The 25,645-nt window shown below is 38.1% G+C and overlaps 3 protein-coding genes across 3 annotated transcripts; 2 read left to right on the top strand and 1 right to left on the bottom strand.

Annotated features, from left to right (window-relative positions):
• The first annotated feature begins 3,705 nt into the window (after nt 1-3,705).
• On the top strand, nt 3,706-4,697 carry LOC137727786 (dehydrin COR47-like). Its single transcript, XM_068466601.1, has 3 exons — nt 3,706-3,894; nt 4,221-4,353; nt 4,480-4,697. The coding sequence occupies exons 1-3, from the start codon at nt 3,706-3,708 to the stop codon at nt 4,695-4,697; spliced, it is 540 nt and encodes a 179-aa protein (XP_068322702.1).
• Nucleotides 4,698-6,269: 1,572 nt separating this feature from the next.
• LOC137728267 (uncharacterized) lies at nt 6,270-7,458 on the top strand. Its single transcript, XM_068467103.1, has 2 exons — nt 6,270-6,393; nt 7,073-7,458. The coding sequence occupies exons 1-2, from the start codon at nt 6,270-6,272 to the stop codon at nt 7,456-7,458; spliced, it is 510 nt and encodes a 169-aa protein (XP_068323204.1).
• A 9,120-nt stretch (nt 7,459-16,578) lies between these two features.
• LOC137727337 (uncharacterized) lies at nt 16,579-20,470 on the bottom strand. Its single transcript, XM_068466204.1, has 3 exons — nt 19,906-20,470; nt 19,316-19,501; nt 16,579-16,898 (listed from the first exon to the last, which is right to left on the bottom strand). The coding sequence occupies exons 1-3, from the start codon at nt 20,350-20,352 to the stop codon at nt 16,611-16,613; spliced, it is 921 nt and encodes a 306-aa protein (XP_068322305.1). The 5' UTR covers nt 20,353-20,470; the 3' UTR covers nt 16,579-16,610.
• Between the last annotated feature and the right edge of the window lie 5,175 nt (nt 20,471-25,645).

Raw genomic sequence — 25,645 nt, 5'->3', positions numbered from 1 at the left:
ATCGGGAAACCTTCGTCAGGCCAATTCTGAAGGTTGAGAACTTGGGCGCGGATAAAATGGGGGGAATAGGTGTGGGAGGGAAGAAGGTGGGTGCCACCCGGGGGTGGGGAATGGACGAACTGGGTTTGTTTTTTTTTTTTTTTTCCTTCTCTCTTCTTCTTCTTCTTGGGTGGGTTTTTTTTTTGGGGGGGGGGGGGGGGGGGGGGGGAGGGAGGACGAACTGGGTTTCCCATTTTTTTTTCTTCCTCCTTCGGGTTGGTTGGGGTTTTTTCGTTTTTTTTTCTTCTTCTTCCTCCTCCTTCTTTTTGGGTTGCAGGGGGTTGGGTTTGTGGTGGGGGAGGGGGGACGAACTGGGTTTGGTTTGGGCTTTTTATTTTTTATTTTTTTCCTCTTCTTCTTCTTCTTTCTGGGTTGCAGGAAGATGGGGAAGAGAGAGAGGAGAGAGGGACGAAAGGAGAGGTTTATTTTTTATATTTTTTATGTACTTTTTTTAATTATTTTAATATTTACATAATATTAAATGATTTTTTTTGTTTTTAATAATATTTTAATAATTTTTTAATAAAAAATGGGTCCCGGATCAAGCCACGTCAACATTTAACTGAGAAATAAACGGCCAAGCTAACAGAAGGTATAACATTGACACAAATTCTAAAGATGAGGTATGACATTGTCAATTTTAAAAGATAAAGTATGAAAGTGTCGTGACACCAATAGTTGAGGCAGTTTTTTGTACTTTATTTATTTTTTTTTTTTTAAGGATTCTGAATGCTTTTGGCATCATTGTTCTCCCATTCATAGGCCACAATGTTATCCTTGAGATGTAGCCCGCAGGTGAGTTTTCTTGGACAGGATGTCTGTTTTAATGTACTGTCAATACCGATATTGACATTATTGATGCCATAGTCACATTACTAAAAAGAAATTAATTTATTAACAAAAGATGGACATTGAAAATTATGAGCCAAAATATTAACCCTGAACTTATTGTCAGTACAAAGTTATTGTAGTTTGATTTTGTAATGCGATGTAAGGGAAACTTTCTCGACTGTGACGGACATTACCCACAAGCCCAAAATACCCATCTCATAAGAGAATGTGGAGTGTGGGGACAATGGCATATGTACACATAGCCATGTGAATATATGTTTCCTCTAGCCATATATAGTTGGATTCTGGGCTTGGTGAGACCACATTACGTTTTCTTTTCTTCGTTAACTGCAAAATAAATTCAAACTCCAATTATCTCAAACTCAAATTATTAGTGCGTTCTGATTTATACAGATACCCTACACAAATGGAGCTATGCTAAAAGCAATATCACAATTTCATGGACATAACACCTCACAACGTGTGATTGGGCTAATTTACATAGTAGCCATCATCAGCTGCTTAATGACGTACCAAATCTACGGCATAGTAGCTTTTGACATTATGAATATCAAGTACACGGCCAGTTGGAAGAAGGAGAGATGCCTGAGATGGCTTCAGATATTTATTCGCCTTCTCTTCGGAGGACTGACTTTTTTTTTAATATCAGTAGCATTTACATTCCTGGGATACCTATTACCTCTCATTGGAGGGTTTGTATCAGTACCTTTGACAGAAACCACGTCTTACAAACATGGCACTTGGATGCTCTGGTCTTCTTTTTGAGCCTTCATTTTGTTGCTGCAGCAGCGTGGAGTTTAGGTGTTAATGGCCTAAATGCCAATTTCTTCTAGCCTTCCTAAGAAAATTATGTAAGCGGATAAACTGATACTTTTGATCAGTCTTTTTGCTGAATTTTACCAACTCAAGTAATTGACAACTACTTTGCTTGCATCATCCATGCAATAAACTGTCTTTTTAATATGATTGGTATTTCCTGGTATGCGAATTGACATGAATTATATCTGACCAGTACTGTATCAAACACTATTAACGCAGGGTCTTTTAACATCTATTAAAATAATATAATATATAATTATTTTTTGGGTCGAAGAGATGGGCCTAGAAAGAGCCCACTAAAGAATAAGCAGATCAAGAGACTAACATAGGGGAGTCTTGATGACAAAGCGCCACTACGAGAAAGAAGGACGACCGCCATCAAACGACCACTCAGAGCCCTGGATTATCTATAAAGAAGAAGAGACGAGCGCAGAGCTTAAAGTACTTTTTGACCGCTCAATCCAATTGGCAAACTCGACAACTTTTTGGCCAGAGATCTAGAGATGGGTCTATTTGGGCGTCAACTAAGAGTTATATGTTGGTCATCGACATGAACAGAAGTCTATGAAGAGTCATAAATACTGCCAGACCTAGTGCTCAAGTAAAGTGTTTTTCAACCATTCTCTAACGAGCTTTGTGCTTGTCAAGCGTCGACCTGGGAAATCATGCAGTAGCTTTGTGTAAATGTCACTTCCACTTCACATGTCAAGTGGATAGTGGAGGAATAGCTTATAAGTCCCATTTGTGTGTTCGGCCCATTAAATGGTAGGGCGATGAGAGAGTTAAGAGCCGAGGATTTTTAGGGCTCACTTAGAGTCTATATAAAGAGGCCAAGGACCCCTTATAAGTGGTTTGATCCACGAGACGAAAATTTCATTACATTGTTGTAAAGTGCTCTTACAATTCACATCACATATATGTCAGATCACTATAGTGCACCTAGCCCATTTTTAGAGGTGAACTACTTAAATTATTTTTTTTCATAATCTAGCTGTACATTCCAAGCCTACTAAGAGTTGACCATACTGGTTTTTGTTGACTTCTAGTTTTGAACATTAACAAACACATGTAAGTATTAAAGCCAATACCCTAATTAGTTATATGCTGCAAACAAGACGGTATCAAAATCAAGTGTTGTTATCAATCCATATATTATAATATGGTTGGGCAACATGATTGGTATGTCATGGACTCAACTATAGTATGGATTGGTAGCACAATGTGACAATCACCAAAAATTTCTTGATAATTGACTTTTCAAAAGTACAAAAGATAAGTTTATACACACATGTTAAACTGTGATTTGTCTATAAAGAGAAAAGTACTTGTTGACAAGTATTTTCCTATCCATAATTCATGTAATACGAAAATTTTCTAACCTGAGTAAGACCCATGTTAATTCCAGCAATTTAAGTGTACTCTAAGAGAGCTCGAGACGTATAAATTTTTTCTTGTCTTGGATTTCAGACCAAAGTTTAAGAAAATTGAGATTCACTTGGATTGGAGGTTTGACGCATGTTCAGTTGGAAAACAGTTCGGCAATATGCTTTGATTAGCTAAACCAAGATTAACAAAATTAAATATGACTATTTTAGTCTAAAAAGTTAGCTTCCCAACCCAAACACCGACCAAAACATGCATGTGATTATGTTAAGCGTACCATTAATCCCTTTTAATCTCCTGATCTCAAAAACCATGCACGAAACTCTTGATAACTGCAGAATCCTGCACACCGTCCACACGGACCTTCTGAGTTTTCTCCTCTCCAATGCAAATGTTACGTTTCTTTTCGTTTTTTAATCACGTAAGGAGTCTTGGTACATTGCATAGTTGCTAACAAATCTTGAAGCATTTCTTTATAAATACCAACACCCATCTGCTCTTAAAACATGCGTGAAAGAGCAGTGTTAACTAATCGCCATTTCCAACATTAGATAAAGTTCAAAGCTTTCTTTCCATTCGATTACACTTTCGTGTTTGCTAGCGTCAACAAGTATGGCAGATCAGTACCCGAAAGCAAGTCAGACGCAATCAAAGGGAGCAGAAGAAGAAGCTCAAGGTTGTGGGATATTTGATTTCTTGAAGAAGAAGGACAGTGAAGAGAAACCCCACCAGGAGCAAGAGCAGCACAAGCACACTACTCTAGCTGAAAAGCTCCACCACCATGGCGGTGACTCTAGCTCGGTGAGCTGTCGTTGATTTCGTTATCATAAAACTATACTCTCAAACAATTAGTATCATGACTAACTGTTTGATGCACCATATAAGCATTTTTTCGGTAGATATTTTCACTCAGTTTTCTCCATCTACACTTCTCCCAATGTTTTCGTGCATTGATTCTCCGTGATGTTTTGGTTCTTTCTGAACCTAGAATTAGTGTATCCAAAGCTTATCAAAAGGTTCACTTCTTTTTTAGCTTCAAATGCAGCACATGCTTAGTCATTTTTCTTTCTTTCAAGAATCTGATTTTCAATCTTTACTGATAAACTATATGTTGCTTATTTTCCCAGTCTAGCAGTGACGGAGAAGGTGAAGAGAATAAAAAGAAGGGACTTAAGGGTAAGATCAAGGAGAAGGTATCAGGCAACAAGGAAGAGGGAGATGCTTACCATGCATCCGTTCCAGCAAAGAAGGGACACAGTGGTGAGAAGGGATTTGTAGAGAAAATTAAAGACAAGCTTCCGGGACAGCACAAGGAGGCCGAAAATGTTGCTGAGGAGAAAGGATTTGTAGAGAAAATCAAGGACAAGCTTCCGGGACAGCACAAAGTGGCTGAGCATGGTGCTAGGGAGAAGGGATTCGTCGAGAAGATCAAAGAAAAGCTTCCGGGACAGCACAAGGAGGCTGGACATGGAGCTCATGTGGAGTATCACACTCCGGATGGGCATTCCCACGACAGCGAGCCAAAGAAAGGGGTCTTGGAAAATATTAAGGACAAGCTACCTGGGGGTCACAAGAAAGAAGAGGAGAAGCACAAGGAGTATTAGCATGCATCATGCAACCAATAAAAGATGCAGTAGCTTTGATGTTTGCCTGTAATGTGTTTGTTTTAGGGTTTTAGGGTCTTCTGTACTTGTAAAATTGTTTGCTTGTTTTGTCTTCTGTTTTTAGGGTTTTTGTACTTCTATGTTTACTTGTAATGTGTTTTATATTTATGATCCTTCATCCTTTGTACTAGTAAAAGTGTTTGGTGGGTGTTTTTTTTTTTTTTTTTTTTTTTTTTTTTTTTTTTGTGGTTCTTTTTTGGATAAGAAATATTAACTATACGAAGGGGAGGAGGGTGGACTTGATTTCACAATGGGCTAGCAACATATGGTACAAATTCGTCTTAGGCGAGAATCAAACCTAAGACCTTTCACTTACAAGTGAAAAGGAATACCACTAGACCATATTATTAAGTGGCTCTTCATACGCTTTTAGCATTCAATTAAATTTCTACATGCAAGTCTTCTATGTTCTATATATTTACCTTCTCACTCGTTTCTCCATTAAAAATTATTTATTTATGCTCTTAAATAAGGACATCTTATTTTCGGGAAGTAATCCAATGATCAAAACCTTTCAGCTTTTGAATTCCTTTCTTAAGAATCATTCATATAAAAAATTAGCCAACTAATAATTGTTGAGCTATTTGATATTCGTAGTTTAGTTTATTAAACGAACTGCGTTTTGGCACGTTTTAGATGACAATGGATAACCATTGAAGGAGAGCTTAAAATAGATAGTTTATATCATTGAATTGCATTTTAAGAGTAACCTTAAGGATGTGCATACAACTCAGTGGCCTGCTGGACGCTGGAGATCGGGCAAAGATAATTGATCTTTTGCACGAGTTCAATGACTATTTTGCATGACACTACACAGAGATGCCTAGATTAGACTCCAGTTTAGTGGAGAACATAATGCCTATTAAGGAGGGGTATAAATTTGGGAAGCAAGCGCAAAGGAGGATGTTGAAAGAGATAAGAGAAAGTCAAAAGGAAATCGAAAGGCTAGTAAAGGCAGGCTTTATTAAACCTACAAAGTATGTAGAGTGGTTGGCCAACATTTTACCTGTATTAAAAGCTATAACTAATGTCATTCGATGTTGTGTTGACTATTGAAACATTAACAAAGCAACTCCCAAAGATGAATACCCTATGCCTATGGCTGACTTGTCCATTGATGTAGTTACAATACAGAAAGTTTTATCTTTTATGGATGGGAATGCTGGATATAATCAGATAAAAATGGCTAAAGAAGACATACATAAGACAAGATTTAGATGCCCAGGACATATAGAAGCTTATGAGTATGTAGTCATGCCATATGGGCTGAAAAATGTTAGCGCTACTTATCAAAGGGCAATGAATGTTATTTTTCATGATTTAATTGGGCATAGCGTGAAGGTATATATTGATGACATCGTGGTGAAGTCCAGAACTGAAAATTAGCACCTAGAAAATCTCAGGCAAGCCTTGCTGAGGGTGAGAACCCATAAGTTGAAAATGAATCCCAGGAAATGTGTTTTTGGGGTTAGATCGAGCAACTTTCTAGGGTTCCTGGTCCATCTTAGATGTATGGAGATAGACAAGAATAAAGCTCGGGTTATAATGGAATCACCTTCCCCCACCAATAAAGTGCAATTACAGAGGCTGCTAGAGAAGATTAACTTTTTGAGAAGATTCATTGCTAATCTTGCAGGCAAGATCCAACCATTGACTCCTTAGTTGAGGTTGAAGAATCAGGACAAGTTTGAGTGGGGCTCTCAACACCAAAAAGCATTTGACAAAGTGAAGACTTGTCTAGCCTCTCCACTAGTGCTCATGCCTCCCCAAAGGGGGAAACCTTTGAAACTTCGCATTAATGTATCTGAGAAATCAAATGGCTCAAAATAACGAAGGGAGAAAGAGCAGGCAATATTCTAACTCAATAGGATCCTTATTGAGATAGAAACAAGATATACCCCAGTTGAGAAGCTATGCTTAGCTTTGTACTTCACTATTGAGGCACTACATGTTGCCTTGCCATATCCACATGATTGCCAAAACTGATGTGATCAAGTACATGTTGTCTAAACCAATGCTAACTGGAAGAATTGGGAAATGGGTTATAGCACAATCAGAGTTCAGTTTTCAGTATGTACCTCAGAGGGCAATAAAAGGACAAGTAATTGCAGACTTCCTAGCTAAACACTAAGAATCCAAGGAAAAACTTGTCAACATCCCTAAAACTCTGGAAGTGGCTACCCTTTGGATCCCACCTAGTAAGGCTCATTCGGGCAAGGAGGAATGGATTTAGCAATAAGTAAAAAGAATAACCAACTTGTGGATCACCCCTTAAAGATTATATTTTGATGGATCTGGCACACAACATGCTGCAGGAGCTGGAATTGTCATGATTGATCCGAAGGGGATTCATCATTGCTATTCATTCCTTCTGGATTACAAAGGTATTACGAACAACAGAGCAGAATACGAGGCATTGATTATTAGCTTAGAAATTTTGATAAAGTTGGGGGCTGATGAAATAGAGGTATATTGTGATTCTGAGTTGGTGATTAATCAATTAAATGGAGAGTACAAGCGTATGCATATCACAATGGCATGGTATTACTTGGCAGTTAATCAATTGTTAAATTATTGGGGCAATGAAGTGACAATTAGCCATGTTCCTAGAGAATCAAATTTGATTGCCCATGAAATGGCACAGAAGGCTTCTGGAGCACAAGTTCATGAGAGAGGGCTTGAAATGAAGGTAGAAATATGAAAGGGAAATCTTCTTTCTATCTTTGAGAAGGGATTTAGCTTGGATGTAATGACCGAAGAACCTAAGATGGAGGACTAGAGAACATCTATCATCCAGTACTTGAAAGACCCTTCTCTTCCCATAAGCAAGAAAATCAAATGATAGGCAACTAAGTTTGTTATGTGGACAAAACTTTGCTAAGAAAAACTCTATATGGGTTTTTGTCAAAATGCTTGGGTTTGAAAGAATCAATGAAGGTTATGACTGAGGTGCATGAAGGCAAATGTGGAGCACACCAAGCAGGGACAAAGATGAGATGGTTGCTAAGAAGATACAACTACTTCTAACCCGACATGGAGAAAGATTGTAAAGCTTATGCTAGAGGGTGTGAAGGTCAAATGCATGGACTTCTCCAGCACACACCATCAGTACCTTTGAATCCAGTAGTAAAGTCATGGCTTTTTAGAGAATGGGTAATGGACTTCATCGGGCAAATATACCCTATTTCCAGCAAGGGGCACACCTTCATAATTGTAGCAACTGATTACTTTACTAAATTGGTGGGGTCTTCAGCTGTGAGAACCATTAATTCAGCTGTTGTGAAAAATTTCATTAAAACCAAAATCCTACACATATATGGGGTGCCTAAGACAATTGTTACAGACAGGGGGCCATCATTTATCTCAAAAGAAATGGAGGAGTTTGCAGCTAAATTCAAGATAAAGATGATCCAGTCTAGCCCTTATTATCCCCAATCTAATGGTCAGGCAGAAGCTAGCAACAATATATTGGTAAATATTATCAAAAGAATGGTGGCAAATATCCCAAAAAGGTGGCATGAGAAGTTAGGAGATACTCTTTAGGCTTACAAAACCTCAAAAAGAACTGAAACTGGACTACTCCTTATGCATTGACATTTGGGCAAGATGCAGTGCTTCATATAGAGATCAATGTGAGTTTTGCGAGGCTTCATAACCAATTTGGCCTACACAGTGATGAATTCATTTAGGCCATGTGTCAAGGAATTGAAGATTTGGATGTTGTCTGAGTTGAGGCTCTAAATAAGAATCAAGAAGGGAAGTGGCCATTACTCGAGCCTACAACAAAAGAGTAAGACTGAAGACTTTCAAAGAAGGAGAATTGGTATGGAAAGCAGTTCTGCCTTTAAGAGCTCAAGTTAGAGGTTTTGGGAAGTAGAGTCCCACTTGGGAAGGCCCTTTTACAATTACCAAAGTGTTAGATAAAGGAGGGGTGTTAGATAGAGGAGGGCACTACTTGCAGATTTAGAGGCAAACTTGCAGAGACATCCAGTCGATGCTAAATTTCTGAAGAAGTACCACTTAACTTTTTGGGATGTTAAAGACTGTTATATTGATGAAGTCTGAATGCTCAGAAAAGTGGTGGGGGATCCCTTTTTGTGTGTTTAAAGCAGTTAAGTGCTATATTGTTATTGGCTAACTGGGCTAATAAGTTTACATCTTTAGCCAAGGCAGCTATCTTAGACTGATATGCAATCTTTTCATTTGAGAAATGTAAATAAGTGGATAAAGTATTGAAGAAATAAGCAATCTTTTCATGTCATAAATGGGGAGAAGTACAAGGACCTTAGCCTAATAAGTTTACATCCTTAGCCAAGGCAGCTATCTTAGACTGATAGGCCTACATGATGAAAATGCAACTCGGCTTTTTTAAGGCTATATTGTTATTGGCTAACTACGCTTCAAAATCCTTTACTTCATGGTTGAACCTCTTCACTTCCTCGATTTTCTGGTATATCATGCTTGAGAAAGTCATCTGCTCAGCCTTCAAAGCAGAAAGTTGCTTTTCCAGCTTCTGAATCTCAACAACTACCGCCATGATTCCATCTTCCATGGTTGAGCTCTCTTCCACTAATTACTGCAAAGTAGTGGAGGTTCTAGTGTGCTTCTCCTTATAGCATTCCACCCTGTTGACCTGTCTCTCGGCCTTGAGATGCTGGTCCCTCAGAGCCCTCAAATTCTTGAAAAAGGATATGAAAGACTTATATTGCACCTTCGTCATCTTTTGGGCATGGTATAATTCAATAAGAGCTTTCTCAACCTCTTGAAGTGCCTTGAGACTGAAGGAGACCAAGAAGTCCCTCTGCATCCATTCCCTGAAGACTTTACACAAATCTTAAATATGTTGAGGCTTAGAAGGGCGCCTTGGAGATCTTAACTTTCTCTTGATTTGCCCGAACACTTTAACTAATTTGGGCAAAGAGGTCGTGGCAGGAGTAGAGGCTAAAGAGGAAGGCTTCACACCAACACTACTAAAGGCAGCAGCAGTGGCAGCCTCAATAGAAATGGAAGAATAAGGCTCAGTAGCAGTATCAGCCTTTCTAGCTAAGGGATGGGGATCTCTATGACTCCAGAAGCTCGTGGAGGCCGAGGAAGAACTCCTCTACTCACTGTGGGCTAAGGAGACTTGCCTGAACCCTCAACAGAGGCCTATCAAAATCAAAGAAAACAAGTTAATAAGGTGGCCTTGACCCAAATAAGAAAAGGGCAAAAGCAAAAACATGTTTATACTTGAGAAGAGCCTTGAGTATTAAGAGGAGGTTGTGTTGTTGCAGCGCCTTGGATGAGGTAGGCTGGCTTACCCAAGGAGGAACCTTGGGACTGGTCACCTCTGAGACAACTGGTATCTCAAGAACTATAGGCTCATCAGCGGCTGAAGGTGGTTAAGTATTGGTCTCTGGCTAGGGAGAAGACTGGAAAAGACAACATGCATACTATAAGTTCAAAATAAAGAAACATTAAGAAAAGCTAGAAAAAAGTTTAAGATAAAGGAGACTTATAGAGACATTGTCATCCTCTACAAAGTGGAGCATATCTCCAGTGGTTAGATTGAATTGGGAAGTGGAAGTCATCACCATTGCTAGAGTAATTAAGGAAAAAGGAATATCTGGTTCTTGCCCGACTGGAGGTGTTGGCGTACCTCCTCTTACCTGGAAAATAGCAGAAGTAAAGTTAGTATTGAAAACTCAGAAATACAACATTGACAAGTGTTGAGAAGGATAATTTTACCCCTGAAGGCTTAGCTCGAGGAGGAGAAAGATGCACAGGTTGGGCTGGAGGTGAAGGAGGCTCGATTTGTGAAGTTCCTTTTGTCTTGGAAACCTGTTTCAGAAAAGTAACAAAACTAGCTAAAAACAAGAGAGGTGAACTTCAGAATGAATAAAGGGCCACAATATAAGAATGATACCTTCAACTCTTCCAAAATCTTAGTAAAGACATCTTTGTCGATTTGGTGCACTTCTTCGTCTGTCTGCATCCCTTGAGGGGAATGATCAGACTTCTTGTTGACAACATGTCATAGTCACAAGGAAAAACAGGATTAGCTCAAAACTTAAGGATACCAAGTTAAATAAAAGAAAGTCAAGCCTGAATCATTTACTGGTAGACTTCTGTTTCTTCCTGCCCACTTCAGTTAGGAGGACAGAGGAAGGTCTGGAGGCTAATGAGGTTTGAGACCTGGTTCTCTTCTTAGTAAGAGTGGCTTTTGGAGCAGGAAGGGCAAGTTAAGCCTGAGGCCTTTCCTCGGGTTCAGACTTTGATGATTCCACAATAGAAGGCCTTGCTCGACGAGAAGCTCTAGTCTCTACTTCAGGCCCAACTTTTGTTTCTAACTCCTTGAACATCTCAGAGATATCCCCATCATTCGTAGAAGTATGGATGGAACCCACTCATTGCCTGGCTGCTTCTGCAACAGCCTCTTGACATCATCTTGAAAAACCAAGGCATTAGCAACCTCTACTTCTTGCCCAACATCCACTTCATCAGAGTTGCCTTGGGCTGCAAAATCAAGAATAGAGTTAGCAACTACAAAACTATAAAATATAATGTGGAGAAGGGGAAAAATGTACAATGTAGGTTACCTATGAGCAAGAGTTGGTTCTTCTAGTTGATGGCCTCCTTCCAGCTTTCGAATTCTTCTTTCTTTGGGAGGGACTTGAAGAAGACCTGCCCAAAGAGCCTATCATGGGCTTCCCTAAGATCTCCATCATACTTTTTTGACCACTTAGCCTCCCACCAAGTTGTGAACAGGGACGTACACTCGAAGTTGAGATCTACAGGTTGGTAAGCTATCTACGAAGTTGAGAGCTGCAGGTTTGTGAGCTATCTTACTCATCACTTCCAAGCTACGTTTGCTTGCTTGAAATGTAGCTTAAAAGGGAGAACGAAGGTGGTAAGAAGTCCCACACTGGACAAAGTTAAAGAAGGGGACTAGGATTGTCTGCCTGAATCCCAGTTGCATACCATAGAAATTAGCCTGATAAACTTCCAGCCTGCGCTCGTAGCCTGCTCGGTTGCTCTGGAATCCCCAGGCCAAGTCTTATTGCTGGATACAGTTGATGAATTTCTCCTCGCAAGAGCTGCTGACATCCTCCCCAAAGGAGTCTTGGAAGAGTTAGTCTGAGAACCAAGGGTATCTCCTGAGCGTGAAGGCACCCCACTCTAAATCAGCGCGAGTTCGACAGATTTTGAAGAAGTAGAGACAGAATAAAGCGGAGTGGTTAGTAGTAAAAGCCTCAGCCAGAATTCGGGCAAGAACTGCTCCATTGGGAAACTCCAAATTGGCAGCCCAAAACTTTGGGAAATACCACTGAAGCTAGAGCTGCACCATCTAGGTAGCTTCATTGGCATTTATCTTGAAGGGTTGGGCCTTTGTCATCTCATAGAGGAGATGGTAGAGTTGCGCCAGAATGAAGGGCCCAATGGCAACATCATCCAAAAAGTGCGGCGCCTTCACTAAAGGGATCCACTCCTGCTTTACTCCTTTGGATTTATTGAGGAACATATGCTTATTCAACCAATAAAGGAGAAAGTACATGTGTTCCTGAGCAGGGTCAGTATTGAAAAAGGGTGGATTAAACATCTTCTTAGCAAATAAGATAAAGCCTGTGAATGAGGTCTCATAGCTCTTGAAGGTAGTGAAGTTGTACTCCAAACTGGTGATGGACTTGGAGGCCTTTGAGCTTTCAGTAATCGGGCGAGAGGGGATGACTAGTCGTGTGTGATGTCCACACACCTACCCGATGGCCTCAGACCAAAAACTTGAGCCATATCCAGGATGGTGGGAGTTATGGAACCCACTTTGAAGTCAAAAGTATTGGTCCTGTTATTCCAGAAGAAGAAAAAAAAGAGCTATTGACAGAAGGTCGTCGTTGACACAGACAGTGGTCTTAGACATCATGATAAGCTCATAGATGTCATTTGTCATCCACTTCTGCTTCCAAATAGGCTCCAATTCATCCACCCACTGCGACCATGCTTCATCCTTCATCAAAGGAAAACCCCTCTTGAAGTTAGACCACTTAGAGGTAGAGAGTCCAACCTCAGCAGAGAGGTTAGGAGTAAACCAGTTAACAGCGAGCATGTTACCTTCCATTGCAATAGGGACTCGGGCAGTTCAGCGGGCCCTAGTGAGTGTACCTTCTTTCTCGAAGAAGATAGACAAATTCAGGCTAGCCCAAGAACAATGGAGGTCATTGAGCCGAAAGTGCAAGTTGACGATTCTTTCTCCAGACTCGCATACAGGGCACGATTTGGGAGCCATTGTTGAAATTGAGATGAAGGAATAAAGGGTCACTAGAAATTGAGGCTAGAAAGAGCTGAGAATGCAAGAGATTTGAGAGCTTAGAAAGTCGAGTTGGTTGAAGAAGATGACCGAGAAAAGTGAAGTGGAAGTTATTTAACGGCCAGGTAGTTAAATTTTAGATATCATGAGTTATTGCAAAGTTTTATTCAAAACGGCTAATTAAGTGGTGCTAATACCTAGTTTCAACATGCAATTAATTTTAATCATTATCAATGTCTTGTTTAGCATACTTAACAATGATTAAAAGGGGCATTGTTTGGGTGGATATTTAACACTAGGCTTTGTGACAATGGAGGCCCAAGAACACAAAAGCAAAAAGAGGACTAGGCTCAGACAAGTCGATGGCCCAAGAAGAATTAAAAACCATTTGAACAAGGCATAGGCAAGATGCCTATGTGAGAAGTGATAAGCGACATGGAGGCAGCTCACCGTTAGCAAAAAGCACTTTTCAAGGGCATAGATGGGTAAGTACATGGTGACTCACCATTCTCCAAAGGCCATCAGCAAAAGGCAAAGCTTGGAATGTCGGGCTAAAACGTCTATAAAAGCAGCAAGAGACACTAGAGACAAAGACACTCAACCAATCAATCAAAAGACATCTAAACTTTGCTCTCAAACAAGAAAGAAACCAGAATGCTGCATTTCTTCCAGACTCTGCCTTTTTAGTCATAGATCCCCCATAAAAAGCCATCTCTTGTCAATTTTGGAAGCTTTGCTACCTTCCCTTAGTATTGTAGTATTGAATCCCTTTAGGAAACTTTATTTACATTTCATTTTCCAGAGTCTACAAACCCCTGTAAACACAAAGAGAAGTGGTTGCAAGAAGTTAAACCTTGCCCGACAAAGTTAATATCTTGCCCGAGTCTTTTTTGTTTCTACTTACATAAAGTAGATCTGTTGTTTAATGCATATTCCATTATGTTTTCAAATCACTTTCAACCATCTTTCGTTCGAAGTCCTATATGTGATCAATATGGCCAAACTAATTAACTTTACGTCTTTAAGTGCTAACTGTAATCAAAGGAATGGTTGGAAAGGCCTTGAACCACCTTCATTTTGGACATACAATATTATGAGTAAAAGTTCTTGCTTAGAAGGCAAGAAAAAGAACTTTATACAAACTTAACACATCTGTGAGAATCCAATAGAATCAAGAAGTCTAAATAACTTGTGTCGCAAGCAATCAACCCAACTAATAACTAATAAAGAACAGTCTGTTATACAAAGATAACAACGACACGCTCAGACCCATGTTAGATTTGATTGTGAGCCTCAAGGCCTAACAAAAAGCCCCACAAAGGCATCATTCAAACTAACAGCAAACCCATATTGTAGCACACCAAGCAGCAAACCTTGCTCGACAGGCAAGAGCCACAGGGAGCTGTGTGAGGGACAAATCCAACCTACACAAGAGCACATTCAACTGACAAAGCACTTAGCAATAGAAACCTACTCGTGCAACTTTAGCGTGATTTTTTGCCTTATCTTCATTTTGGGCAAGAGTGCTAGTGGATATAGGAAGGGAGCAACATGTTGCAGAAGAAGATAATAGGTAAAGCCAACAACCCACTAAAAGATTGCCTCAGTTTAAATAGTCATGAGAGTAGTGGCGTCTTAAGTGGACCATCACGTCAGTAAGCTAATCTTGAAAGTTTCCACGCCAATAATTTTTTGAGTCCAGATCTATCAAAGGTTCGGCTTGTTTTTCCCTTACCCCCTAGCGTTATGGGCCCCTAATAAAATATAGAAACCCACAAAGAAAAAAAAAAGGAAAATAAGAGAAATTGGACCATGTTTTTCGAGAGAGGCTGCCTTTTCTTATGCCAGGAATCTTCTACTTCTAGTCCTTGCTCAATGACGGGCTTCCCAGTTTCTAAACTTTACTTGCTGGTATACAACACCACCATTTTTTTGTTCATAACAGGGGAGAGAGAGAATGAAGTTCTTCACGAAGTTCGAGACAAAAGAATAAAAAGAGTTTCTCTATGACCTTTTCATTTTGAGACATTATGGTTTTGGGAACTAGTTTCCTCTACCCCTAGGACCCTTCCCCCTTACCCTCCTTCAAGTTTCCCAAGATATTCTAGAACCAACTTGAGGATGAGGCAGAGCGGAATCTAATGCGATCCTGTGTATACAAGGCGATGGATCACGCCTTGGAATGATAAAGCAAAGTTATTCCAGTCCGAAGTCTTGTTATCAGCAAAGGGGTTTTCTTGCCCGTTGTTGTCTTCGCATGCTTTTGCACATAATACATATATCAAAAAACAAGTGACATATTCTAAGAATCGAATGCACTTGTTTGGTTGCAAGCAAGTAATTCCTTTACCTGGCGGGAGTGAAAGAGGAAGCCATAGGCTACGACTGGTAAATTTATCGACCATCAAATTAAGTAACTTGTCACCCGTTCGCTCTCTATTTAACAAAGGCCATCAATATAAACTCACTTCTTTATAAAAATCTTCCTCTCATTTTTAATTGTGGATCATAGGGATGGCAACTTTATCTGATCAAGGGCCAAGGCACAAGGGTCCTTGTACTATCCAGGTGCGAAGAACCTTGGACATGATTGCATAATTGGGCAACGTACTTTGATGTTGTGTTGGTGGTTACTTGATTGGTGGAGAACACCTCTATGTAGTGCTCACCGCTCCCGATCAAAACGAGCATGCGGCACGGCTAATACTACTAATCTAATAAGTGAAGTCGTCGTCGTCTGGCCAATTGGCTTGGACACCACGGGTCCTGATCTTGTAATTCCTACGTATGACTTCTCCTCTAGGTAGTAACGAGGGGCCTATTGGATTCAATTCTAATTAATTGGGGAAATTTTATTTTTATTTTTAAATGAGACTATATGCATGCTAGCAAGATGTATTGAGGGTACATTAAAAATCCTTTTCTTTATAGTCTTATCTTGACTTTATTGCTTTTCTAACTGACCAGAGGAGTGTCTTTTAAATTAAAAAACTTTAATGAAGAGTTTCCGATACTATTCGTTTTAACGAAAAATCATACTTTCACACTAAAAAAATCAATCTTAGTATTATTCATTTTACCTCTTATTTTGTCTATATCGTTAAAACTCAAAGTTTTCAAACCCTTTTTTTATTAGTTTTCCTTTTAAATTAACTAGCTAGTTACTTTGCTTCGTACCTTTTCCATTTTGGTCCCTGTAGCTGCTCATTTCGGTTCTTTCCAAAGTCCTTCCGGTGTCTAGCATCTTCCGCTCCTATTAATCCCACCAACTCATTTTCGAGAAGCCTTCGCTAACAAGAAGAATAGCTTGTTGGATGGATGTTGTTGCCGCATAGTGAGCTTAGCCACTGGATAATTCCCTAGCGCTCAAGTCAAGGTAAGGTAGGAATGTTCGGGCTGAGCAAAGATTTTAAAGTTCAGGCTTACTTCTGAACTAACCAAATCATGCAGAACTTCATCGAGAAAGAGATGCTGCTTGAGACATCAAGATAATCTAAGCAGTTGCATTGGTACAATTAATCCACACTAAGAGATCCCCTGAAAAATTACAAGTGATAAACAGAGTATATCATTCAGTCGTACACACAATAGTCTGTCAAATTAGAGTGCTTGCCTAGTGTGCTTCCTCTAAGGGTGACAGAACATCTGATTCTCTCATAAAACTTGGACTTCACTAGTTTTCCCAAAATGTCGGCTCTTGACCTCACAACGAACGTCAGATTCAGTGGTATTACCACTCTCTGCTGATCCTCTTTAACATGTTGAATATCTGAAATTCCACCGTAAAGAGCCACTTGGTACCCTAGCACAACCGTCCTTATTGTTCGATGCGTCTTCCTTGCTTGGTAGAAGTTTTCAATCTGTTTCATTTCATCGGAAAAAAGGGTCTCAGTTAAATAATCAATAAGGGTCATAAGGACGTCCAAACTTGCTGCAAACTGACCAAAAAAATGCTTCAAGCTAGGTAGTGATCTTGTTATCAGTTCTGAACATAAATGGCGATCACTAAAAGCAGTACTTCCAGTTAACCCTTTTAATTTCTTGATTTATGTACTAATTCCTATGTTTTCATGTACATTACTTGCATTACCTTCCATCCGGTTTATTGACCACCAAAAAAATAAATAGCAAACAGGGGTATCTCTTTGGCAATGCCGAACTATCAAATGACTTGAGCTACAAGATAAGAAAGGCCATGTCTTCAGAAGTTGGAATCATCACCCGGCTTTTGGTGGTCTTTTAAGACTTTTACCAATTAAAAGATGAACAAATAGCTAAAAAGTGGATTCTGATTCTCCAATCTCCATTGAAATCCGTCAATCTTTGGAATTTAACCTACTCTTATGTGTGATTGCAAGAGCATATATAGTAATGCATATAGATATTGCATAGAAATATGAAAATTTCAAACTAATCGAGTAGTTTTGATCATGGTTATCCCAAATGAAGAAAACTCTACTTTAGTAGGTTTTTGACATGAACACTATATCGCCATGTGTTGTTACCAACTCACAGATGCAATAACATTAAGCCCTAAACAACCCACCTCATAAAGAATTTGCTTCAATGATTTTTTTCAAGACGAACACATACTCTACATGTCATTCTTTTTTATTGTCTGACCTATAACAATATATTTATAAACATTATATCTCGTATCTATGAATTTTTTTAGTGTGACTATTAGTGTCATATATTCACGTTTACAATTTACATCTATACTATGAGTATTACGTCGTGAATCTTTAATCAGTAACATTACATAACAACTCGGATCACTCTAGACTCACAATACAACCATTTTCATATATTCATTGTTTTTGGTCAAACCATTTTCACATTTAACCTAACAACATTGAGCCCACGCGTCCCCACAGAGATGTTTGTATTAAAGGTGTTGGGGTTTTCAAGCTCTGGCAGAACACACAGCTTTTCAGTCACCCCAATAATGACGATTGAACCTTCAACTGCTGTCCCAACTCCCGACGTCTGCTGTTTTGACCCCACACCCACACCCCCATAAAACTCAAACCGTATTATTTCGGAAAGAGATGCTTTCTTTCGAATGATTCAAATATTTCAAATTATATTCAACGATAAAAAATTATAATAATTTTTAAAAAGTCAAAACAGATAAATCGATCAATAAAATTTGAAAAACCTGAATCATTTAATTTAGTAATCTTTGTAGAAAAAATTCAGTGAAGATCTATTTTTTATTATTTCCATTACAATAGTTTAAATTTTAAAGTTTTTGTCAGTTTACTCTACATATATTAAATTTTTAAATTTTTTTAGCAGAATGCAGTGACGATGCTAGTTACTTTATTTATTATTATTAAGTAATTTTAAATTTTAAATTTTATATCTATCAATATAAATATCAAAAAAATAAACTCATCTAACATACGTAAACAGTAAAAATCAACACCACCTAGTTATAGTTAACAAAATATTCTCATAATATATAACCAGCAAAGTACAAAACCCATTAACGTTGGAACTCAATCATATCTAAAGTTAAGTTAAAATGACCAGATTACCCATCCACAAACATGCATTTATTCATATTCCCCTTTAGGGGTGGGCATAAAAACCGCCAAACCACAAAACCGCATCGAACCGTAAGAAAAAAAACCGAAAAAAACCATGTTGACCGGAAAAGTCAACTTTGAGTGAAAAACCGAACCGAACCGTTCAAATCGGTTCCGGTTCCGGTTTCGAATGACCAAGAACCGGCCGAACCGAACCGAACCGTTTTATTAATAATAAATAAATAAATTATATACACACACATGTCATGGTATAATAGGTTGAAAAATTGTGTACAGGAGCTGCTGCTTCTTGCTTGCTCTCTGAAGTCTGAAAACTTGCAATTTGTTTCATCATTTTTTTGTTTGTTGACTGATTGACCAGTGCATATGTATTTTAGTTGTCCCTTTTTGTTGACTTAGTGCCACTACCAAAGACATTTGCATTAAAAATGATGTGTTGTATGCAACTTTATGTAATCAGTTTTAGAAGATGTATTTGAATGCATAATGATTTGGTGTTCAAATAATTTATTATTAGGAACCGTAAACCGGCAAGAACCGAATCGGAACCGGTGTAGACCGAACCGTAATGTTCTAGTCATAAATTTAAGTGGAACCGCACCGAATCGAACCGTTAATATATTTCGGTTCCGGTTCCAATTTAGGGGTGGAACCGCACCGAACCGCACCGTGCCCACCCCTATTCCCCTTAGTAATCGACGGTAAAAATGGACATTACATACCTGCCCGGACGCAACCTTGAGCTGGTAATAGTGGAGCTCCAATGGAGTAGAAGTGACGTGGACGCCGAAGAATGTCGCCGGATTCCTGTAAGAGATCCTAACCGTCGAATTCAACGACAGCAATTCCGTCGACACCCCGGTCCTGTCGCTCCCCGCCTGTATATTGAAACTCTCGAACACAATATTCTGCTCGCCCCAAAACAAAACGCCGTCAGTCAAATCAAATCAAATCCCCGTCAAGCGAGTCAACTCGGTCCATTACAGTGTAAAAAAATTAAACAAAGCGATTCCGGCATGCTTTCTTTTCTCTACGTTCACACTCTGTTAATTTTTGAATATTTTAATTAAATAAATTAAAAGAAAATCAAACAACTAATCGTCTCATTTAAGTTCTTGTTAAATAAAAAATATATTTTTCTTATATTGATTAAATAAATTAAAAGATAATCAAGTAACATAAATAAATAGAACATCTTTTTAGCACATTATTCATGTTTATTTTTGTTATTTTAATTAAATAAATCAGAAAATTAAGTAACAAGAAAACGTTAAAGAAAACTAGAGTGCGAAAATCATTTATCGGTAATTACCTTCACAATGACTCGAGGCTCGTAAGCCTTGCTGGCGCCCCACAAGATCAAAGAAAACACCGTGAAGAGTACAACGAACAGCAGCGCGAAGCAGAAGTACAACCTAATATTACGCGCGGGGCCGCCGTCGTCGCCTGCGGAGTCACTTTCGTCGTCTTCGGACAATTCCACTTCGTCGCCGCGCTGCAGCTTCCGCCAGGCGGACATGCTGCGGGGGTTTTTCAGGGAGGCGGAGAATCTCGACGTTGAGGACTCGCGGGAGTGGTGCACAGGGGAGCAGTGGTAGTAGTGGTGCTGCGGCGAGCCGATGGGGCTCGAACCGTAAGACATCTTATCGACGTCGTGGTTGGAGGGGCTCTGGACGTAGTAAATTGGGCGGCGAGGCGACCGCGGGGGCGTCGACTGCTCCACGCTCATCGTCACATCCGAATCCGACTTTTGGTGCATTATTGTCCGTCGTTCGGGTGCGTTAGTGTAATTTTGGTAAAGTTCTGGGCGGAAACGAAGGGACAGAGATCTTCAGTCTTCACTCTTCGTTTCTGATTACTGCGGTATCGTTCGTTGTTTTGGTTTTGGAAGACAAAGGGAAGGAGTTGGTAGTGTGCGTTTGTTCACGCCTGTTTATATTGGCAGGTATCTGCCGTTGGATTTGATCTGACGGTGAATATGAGGTGATCTTGGGTGCACATTCTTTAAGGAAGTTTGCTTTGGTGGTATCAATGCATGCTGAGGGCGAAAGGATGAGGTTTTTGGTAAGATGACAGAAAGTGGCTAAGTCCGCCTTAATCAACCCCCTGTTTTCTGTGAATTTGTTAACTCTTCCGGTTGCAAATTAATTAATCTCATTACCTTATGAAGAATGTAGTTAACCGAAGTTAATGTTTGTTCATAATAAAAACCAAAGTTAATTGGACCACATTATCACGTTGAGATGTATTTTTCGACTGACGCTGTTAAGTTGGTTTTTTTTTTTTTTTTTTTTTTAAAAAGGATCAGCCGATGGTTTAGTCACGATAGTCCATCTTTTAGAAAGCCGAAATTCACAAAGATATTTTAGCTTCTATCTAGTTATCATTGTGTGATTTATCAATGCCAGAGTCAAACTCATATGTTTTGCCAACAATAACCTCGTTTTCTTATGAAATACTATAAGCATTAGAATTTCAGCAGGTAGCGAAACTGAAATCAATGGACGCAATCGATCATTTGGATATCACAATAGACAGCTAAAAGTGCCAATAATTACCGAGGAAAAATGATACGCCAATCAACTTTCGGATTCTTCTTTTTTTTATATTATTTCAAGATATTTCAACTTCGAATACCTCTTCATTAATTAAATATAAATGAAAAAAAAAAAAAAAAAAAGTAGAAGATTTTGTTTTTATGTTCACTTTTTTCTTCTACCTTAATGGGAGAAAAGTGAGAATGAAACTTTTTTTGCCTTTTCATTAATTAAAAATATATGAAAATAAAAGGTAGAAGATTTCGTTTTTATGTTCTCTTTTTTATTCTACCTTATTGGGAGAAAGGTGAGAATCAAACTTTTTTTATAGTAAAGATAAATGAAAGTTCATTCCTTCAAACTTTTTTCATCGGCTATATTTTTTTATCTCTATCAATATAAGGCTAAATATTTGTATTTTTGTGTATAAAAAGTGAGGAGAGAAGAAAAAGATAGAATCTCCCTCATGCTTTGCAAAAAAGCTTTGTGAAAGGGCTAAATATAGCTCGCTCTAGGGCTACAAGTAGTGAACTCAAACGCTATACTTTGTGGACCTGGTATTTCTGTCCTTCCACTTCTCATACACTTTTATCTCTCCTATTTGTGCGGTCACGGTTAAGTCACGTCAACATTCTATATTATTATTGTTTTTTTGTCTTATTATCTCTATAAAAAAAATCAGTATAAAATATTGACATGATTTAACCATGACAATACAAAATAAGAGGAGATAGGAGTGTATGAGAAAAGAGGGTAGAGAAGCCGGGTCAATACTTTGTAGCCAACCTTGCCTGTTAACTAGAAAATAGCCCTTTTACTAGAGATACAGATGGTTATTGAAAATTATAGGCTATACTATGGGATTTGGCGCTCACATAATTTTACTATTGTTTTCATGAAACGGTCAAATGGTCAAATGGTCAAAAGTCATGAGTTTTGCGATTGTAAGACATAATCCCTTCACTATTATATGTATTTAAACCACTTAGTACTACAATTTTATGATTTTTTTTTTTTTCACTTGTAAGTTAGAGTTTTAGTTTTGATTCTCATCCAAGGTAAATTTGAATCACATTATTGTCAGTTTTTTATGAGGCTAAGCCTACACTTAAACTTAAAATTTTTAACCCATAAATGATTTTTCTTCTCCAATTCTCTTCCAAGGTAAATTTGAATCACATTATTGTCAGTTTTTTATGAGGCTAAGCCTACACTTAAACTTAAAATTTTTAACCCATAAATGATTTTTCTTCTCCAATCCTTATGAGTTAAATTTTTAATCCGAGATTATTAAAGAATGAATTTAGAATATTTTTTTTCTTCTTAAAGTTACTTTTAAAAAAATTATGTAGACTTTCCTAATTTAATTTTATGAATATTATAACCTAAAAATATTTAGATTCCGATAAATATTGAAAAATTACTAAACCAACACCATGAAACTGGTGAAACACTATGAAAGAATATAAAACACATAAAATAAATTTTTTTTTTAATTACTTTAGCCGTTGAATTTAAATTTATACCGGTAGATTTTTTTATTTTTTTTACCTTTGGATTTAATCATATTAGATTTTAGCCGTTGAATTCAATTGATTTATAAAAATAAAACTTAAAAAAGTACACATATATGATGGCCAACCCCATTAAGTTGGGGTAAGTTTAGAACCTAAAATTTGAGTTTTACTCCAAGGGTTGGAGATCGTCTTAATGCAGATAATATTGTGTGTTAAAAAAAATTATAATCATCATCTGACGATCAGACATAGTTTATGTGAATATATGTATTTATTACAATCACCATCTTACAATTACAATATGTTGAAGTTACGGGGCTATTTTGCCAAGTTCCTTAGAGAGAGTTGTCTCGCACCCCCTAGGTATTCTCTACCTACCCACTTGTGTTGATTTCGAGTACATGTACACTTTTGTTGAAGGTCATTCGAGCTTTTCCTCGTAGGCTGGCATGAGTTACTTCAGCGCCATGGTGCTTGGTACTCGAACATTAGCTCGACCCTTCTTTTAAATCAGGGGCACCCCGCCCTACCCTTTTTAGTACTCCTTGAGCTAATTTTTCATTGTTTTGGCGCATTAAGCCCAGGAATACGTTTATTTGCTAATATGATGGCCAGTCATAGTTCAGTAAAGATTTTAAGTGGGATCACTTGGACTATGCTATGTATGAATGATCTTTTATTTTTTACAGGAGATCCTAGTAGACTTGATCATCAGATTATAGATTATAAGTTCATAACCCTAGACCACTCCCATTTTTGGCGTAATAGATCTACAAATTCTTTGATTCCAAAAAGAAAAAGTTCGAAAAAATTGAATTTTTTTGAAGATTGGATGCAGTTACTAATTCATGATTTAGCATTTATATAATGAAAACTTCATTCTCGATTCCCCCGCCCTTTTTGAAATATCATGAGCAGTTTTTGTAGGTTGAGCACCTTTTTCAAGGAAATATAGAATAGCAGGAACATTTATATAGATTTGATTCTTTAGCGGATCATAAAAATTCATGTTTTGTTTTCTATTTCTATGATAGGGGTACTCGAAGGGGGTTCATATTTGTTAGCTAAGAGGGGTTTGCTCTTCTTTTCTTTGCTCTTGTTGGCCGCCATTACTTCTTTCTTGTGTTAGCGCTCGATTTTGTTGGTACGATCCAACTGAATCCAATTCAATTGTTTACTTATTCAATTTCAGACTTGAAAAATTCAACCAAATTTTCAAAACATTGTGTATAAAGAAATTTTTTGATAAAGTCTTTTATTTGCCTATCATTATAGACAAGACCTTCCATATTATCTATGGAATTCAAATTCGAACGCTATAAATCACGATTTCTTGTTTTGGCATTAAAAGCACTTTCTCGTAATTATAAGACATTGGAGGGAGGTGGGTTTGTTTTTTTTTTTTTTTTTTAGTTTGCAGAGTCTAAAGTTATATTTTCAGCTATTAAAAGTGAGGTGGTTTTTCTTTTCTTTTTTTCACCAAAAGAAATGAGTGCTATTGGACCCACCCAAGTGTCGTATTTTCCCACCACATGATAAGTTAGGAATGTGATTGTGTAAATCCTATCATATTTGCAATATCGTTATTGGATTCTACCATATCTCTTAGACTAAATATTATTCTATTAAAGTTGTGATCATATTAGGATAAGAAATTTACCTTCCCTACTACTGTAAATAAAGTTACAATGGGGTAAGAAATTTACCTCACAATTAAATCTCTCTCCTCTCTTGGCCGCCCCCTCTCTGTCTTCTATAATTATTTAGTAAAATAGGCCTACAATACGACATCAGCACACTCTTGACGCTGCGCTATAGAGAGTTTGATCTTCAATCAGGAGAGTATTACGTTTTTAATCATTCTTTTTATATGATTACTTTATTATTTTAATGAATTCATCTACATGCTATTGATTCAATTTAGTTTTTCTATGTTGAACATGATACAACGCATTAAAATAAGGGAAGATATTTGAAGATATTTAAAATAAGGATCTTCTACGAATTTGAAGGCTTTTATCCTTTTCTGCCAATCAGGTACACTTAAAATAAGGGAAGATATTTGAAACAACTATGAAGCATGAACCCTTACATTTACATTTACCTTCCGATATATATTGTATATGACACACCCCGATCGAAATCAAGGCGTGCTGCTCGTCACGTGAGGGTGACATAGCCATGTGCACAGTGTGGAAGCAATAATAATATAAGAAATACGAATAAATAAAAACCAAACTAACTAAAGCACTAGATAAGATAAGTTGCAATACGAATTAAGTGTGAATTCACAACCAAAGAATAAGTAGCCTAGGTGCAGTCTAGCAGGACAAATACTAATTATACAACACCAAAGGTAATCCTACAATGGTGATAATCTGTTAGAGTTGCCGTGGGTTCCTCACAAGCCACCAAAAGCACTCCTAACTAGAACCTAGAGGGGCGCAAAAAAGAAAGTGAGTGGGCAAAAACAAAACTTTTCAAAACCATCTCAATTATCAAAGATAGTAACCCCTTGTCGTAAAACCTGTATAATTTCCTAGAAAATAGAATATATACATAAACCACAACCATACTCAGAATAGAAAAATTCACAAATATGCCATGTTAAATATCTCAGCATAAAAATATGTAAGCCAGGTGATATAAATTAATGCAAAATGATATGTCAACAAGAGTCACCTAACGTGACATGTACGGATGAATCTAAAGCTCATCCTTCTTGCCAAAATCACCTAACGTGACCTGTACGGCTCAAATCCACATCTCAACAAATATACCTGCACACGAGTCGGAACCACCTAAAGTGGTCTGTACGATAGGACCGGGTGTAAATAAATACGCTCAAGTACTACGATCACGTGAAAACTGTACAAATAATCGCGAGTCACCTATGAGTCGAAACCACTTATAGTGTATGGTGCGGGAGGTGAACATCACGTGAAGGATTATGCCTTAACCACAGGTGGGAGCACTAACACCGGGGTGCAGGTTTATG

This window comes from Pyrus communis, chromosome 3, assembly GCF_963583255.1.
Source record: "Pyrus communis chromosome 3, drPyrComm1.1, whole genome shotgun sequence".
Classification (NCBI taxonomy): Eukaryota; Viridiplantae; Streptophyta; class Magnoliopsida; order Rosales; family Rosaceae; genus Pyrus; species Pyrus communis.
The sequence above is the reverse complement of the archived record's forward strand: the minus strand, read 5'-3'. Positions and strand labels throughout refer to the sequence as shown.

Coding starts and splice junctions, on each gene's coding strand:
- LOC137727786 (XM_068466601.1), top strand. CDS start 3,706: ATGGCAGATCAGTACCCGAAAGCAAGTCAGACGCAATCAAAGGGAGCA. Junction 3,895..4,220: donor ATGGCGGTGACTCTAGCTCG/GTGAGCTGTCGT, acceptor TTATTTTCCCAG/TCTAGCAGTGACGGAGAAGG. Junction 4,354..4,479: donor AGCAAAGAAGGGACACAGTG/GTGAGAAGGGAT, acceptor GACAGCACAAAG/TGGCTGAGCATGGTGCTAGG.
- LOC137728267 (XM_068467103.1), top strand. CDS start 6,270: ATGGAGATAGACAAGAATAAAGCTCGGGTTATAATGGAATCACCTTCC. Junction 6,394..7,072: donor ATTCATTGCTAATCTTGCAG/GCAAGATCCAAC, acceptor AACATGCTGCAG/GAGCTGGAATTGTCATGATT.
- LOC137727337 (XM_068466204.1), bottom strand. CDS start 20,352: ATGCACCAAAAGTCGGATTCGGATGTGACGATGAGCGTGGAGCAGTCG. Junction 19,502..19,905: donor AGCCTCGAGTCATTGTGAAG/GTAATTACCGAT, acceptor TGGGGCGAGCAG/AATATTGTGTTCGAGAGTTT. Junction 16,899..19,315: donor TCAAGGTTGCGTCCGGGCAG/GTATGTAATGTC, acceptor GAAATGAAACAG/ATTGAAAACTTCTACCAAGC.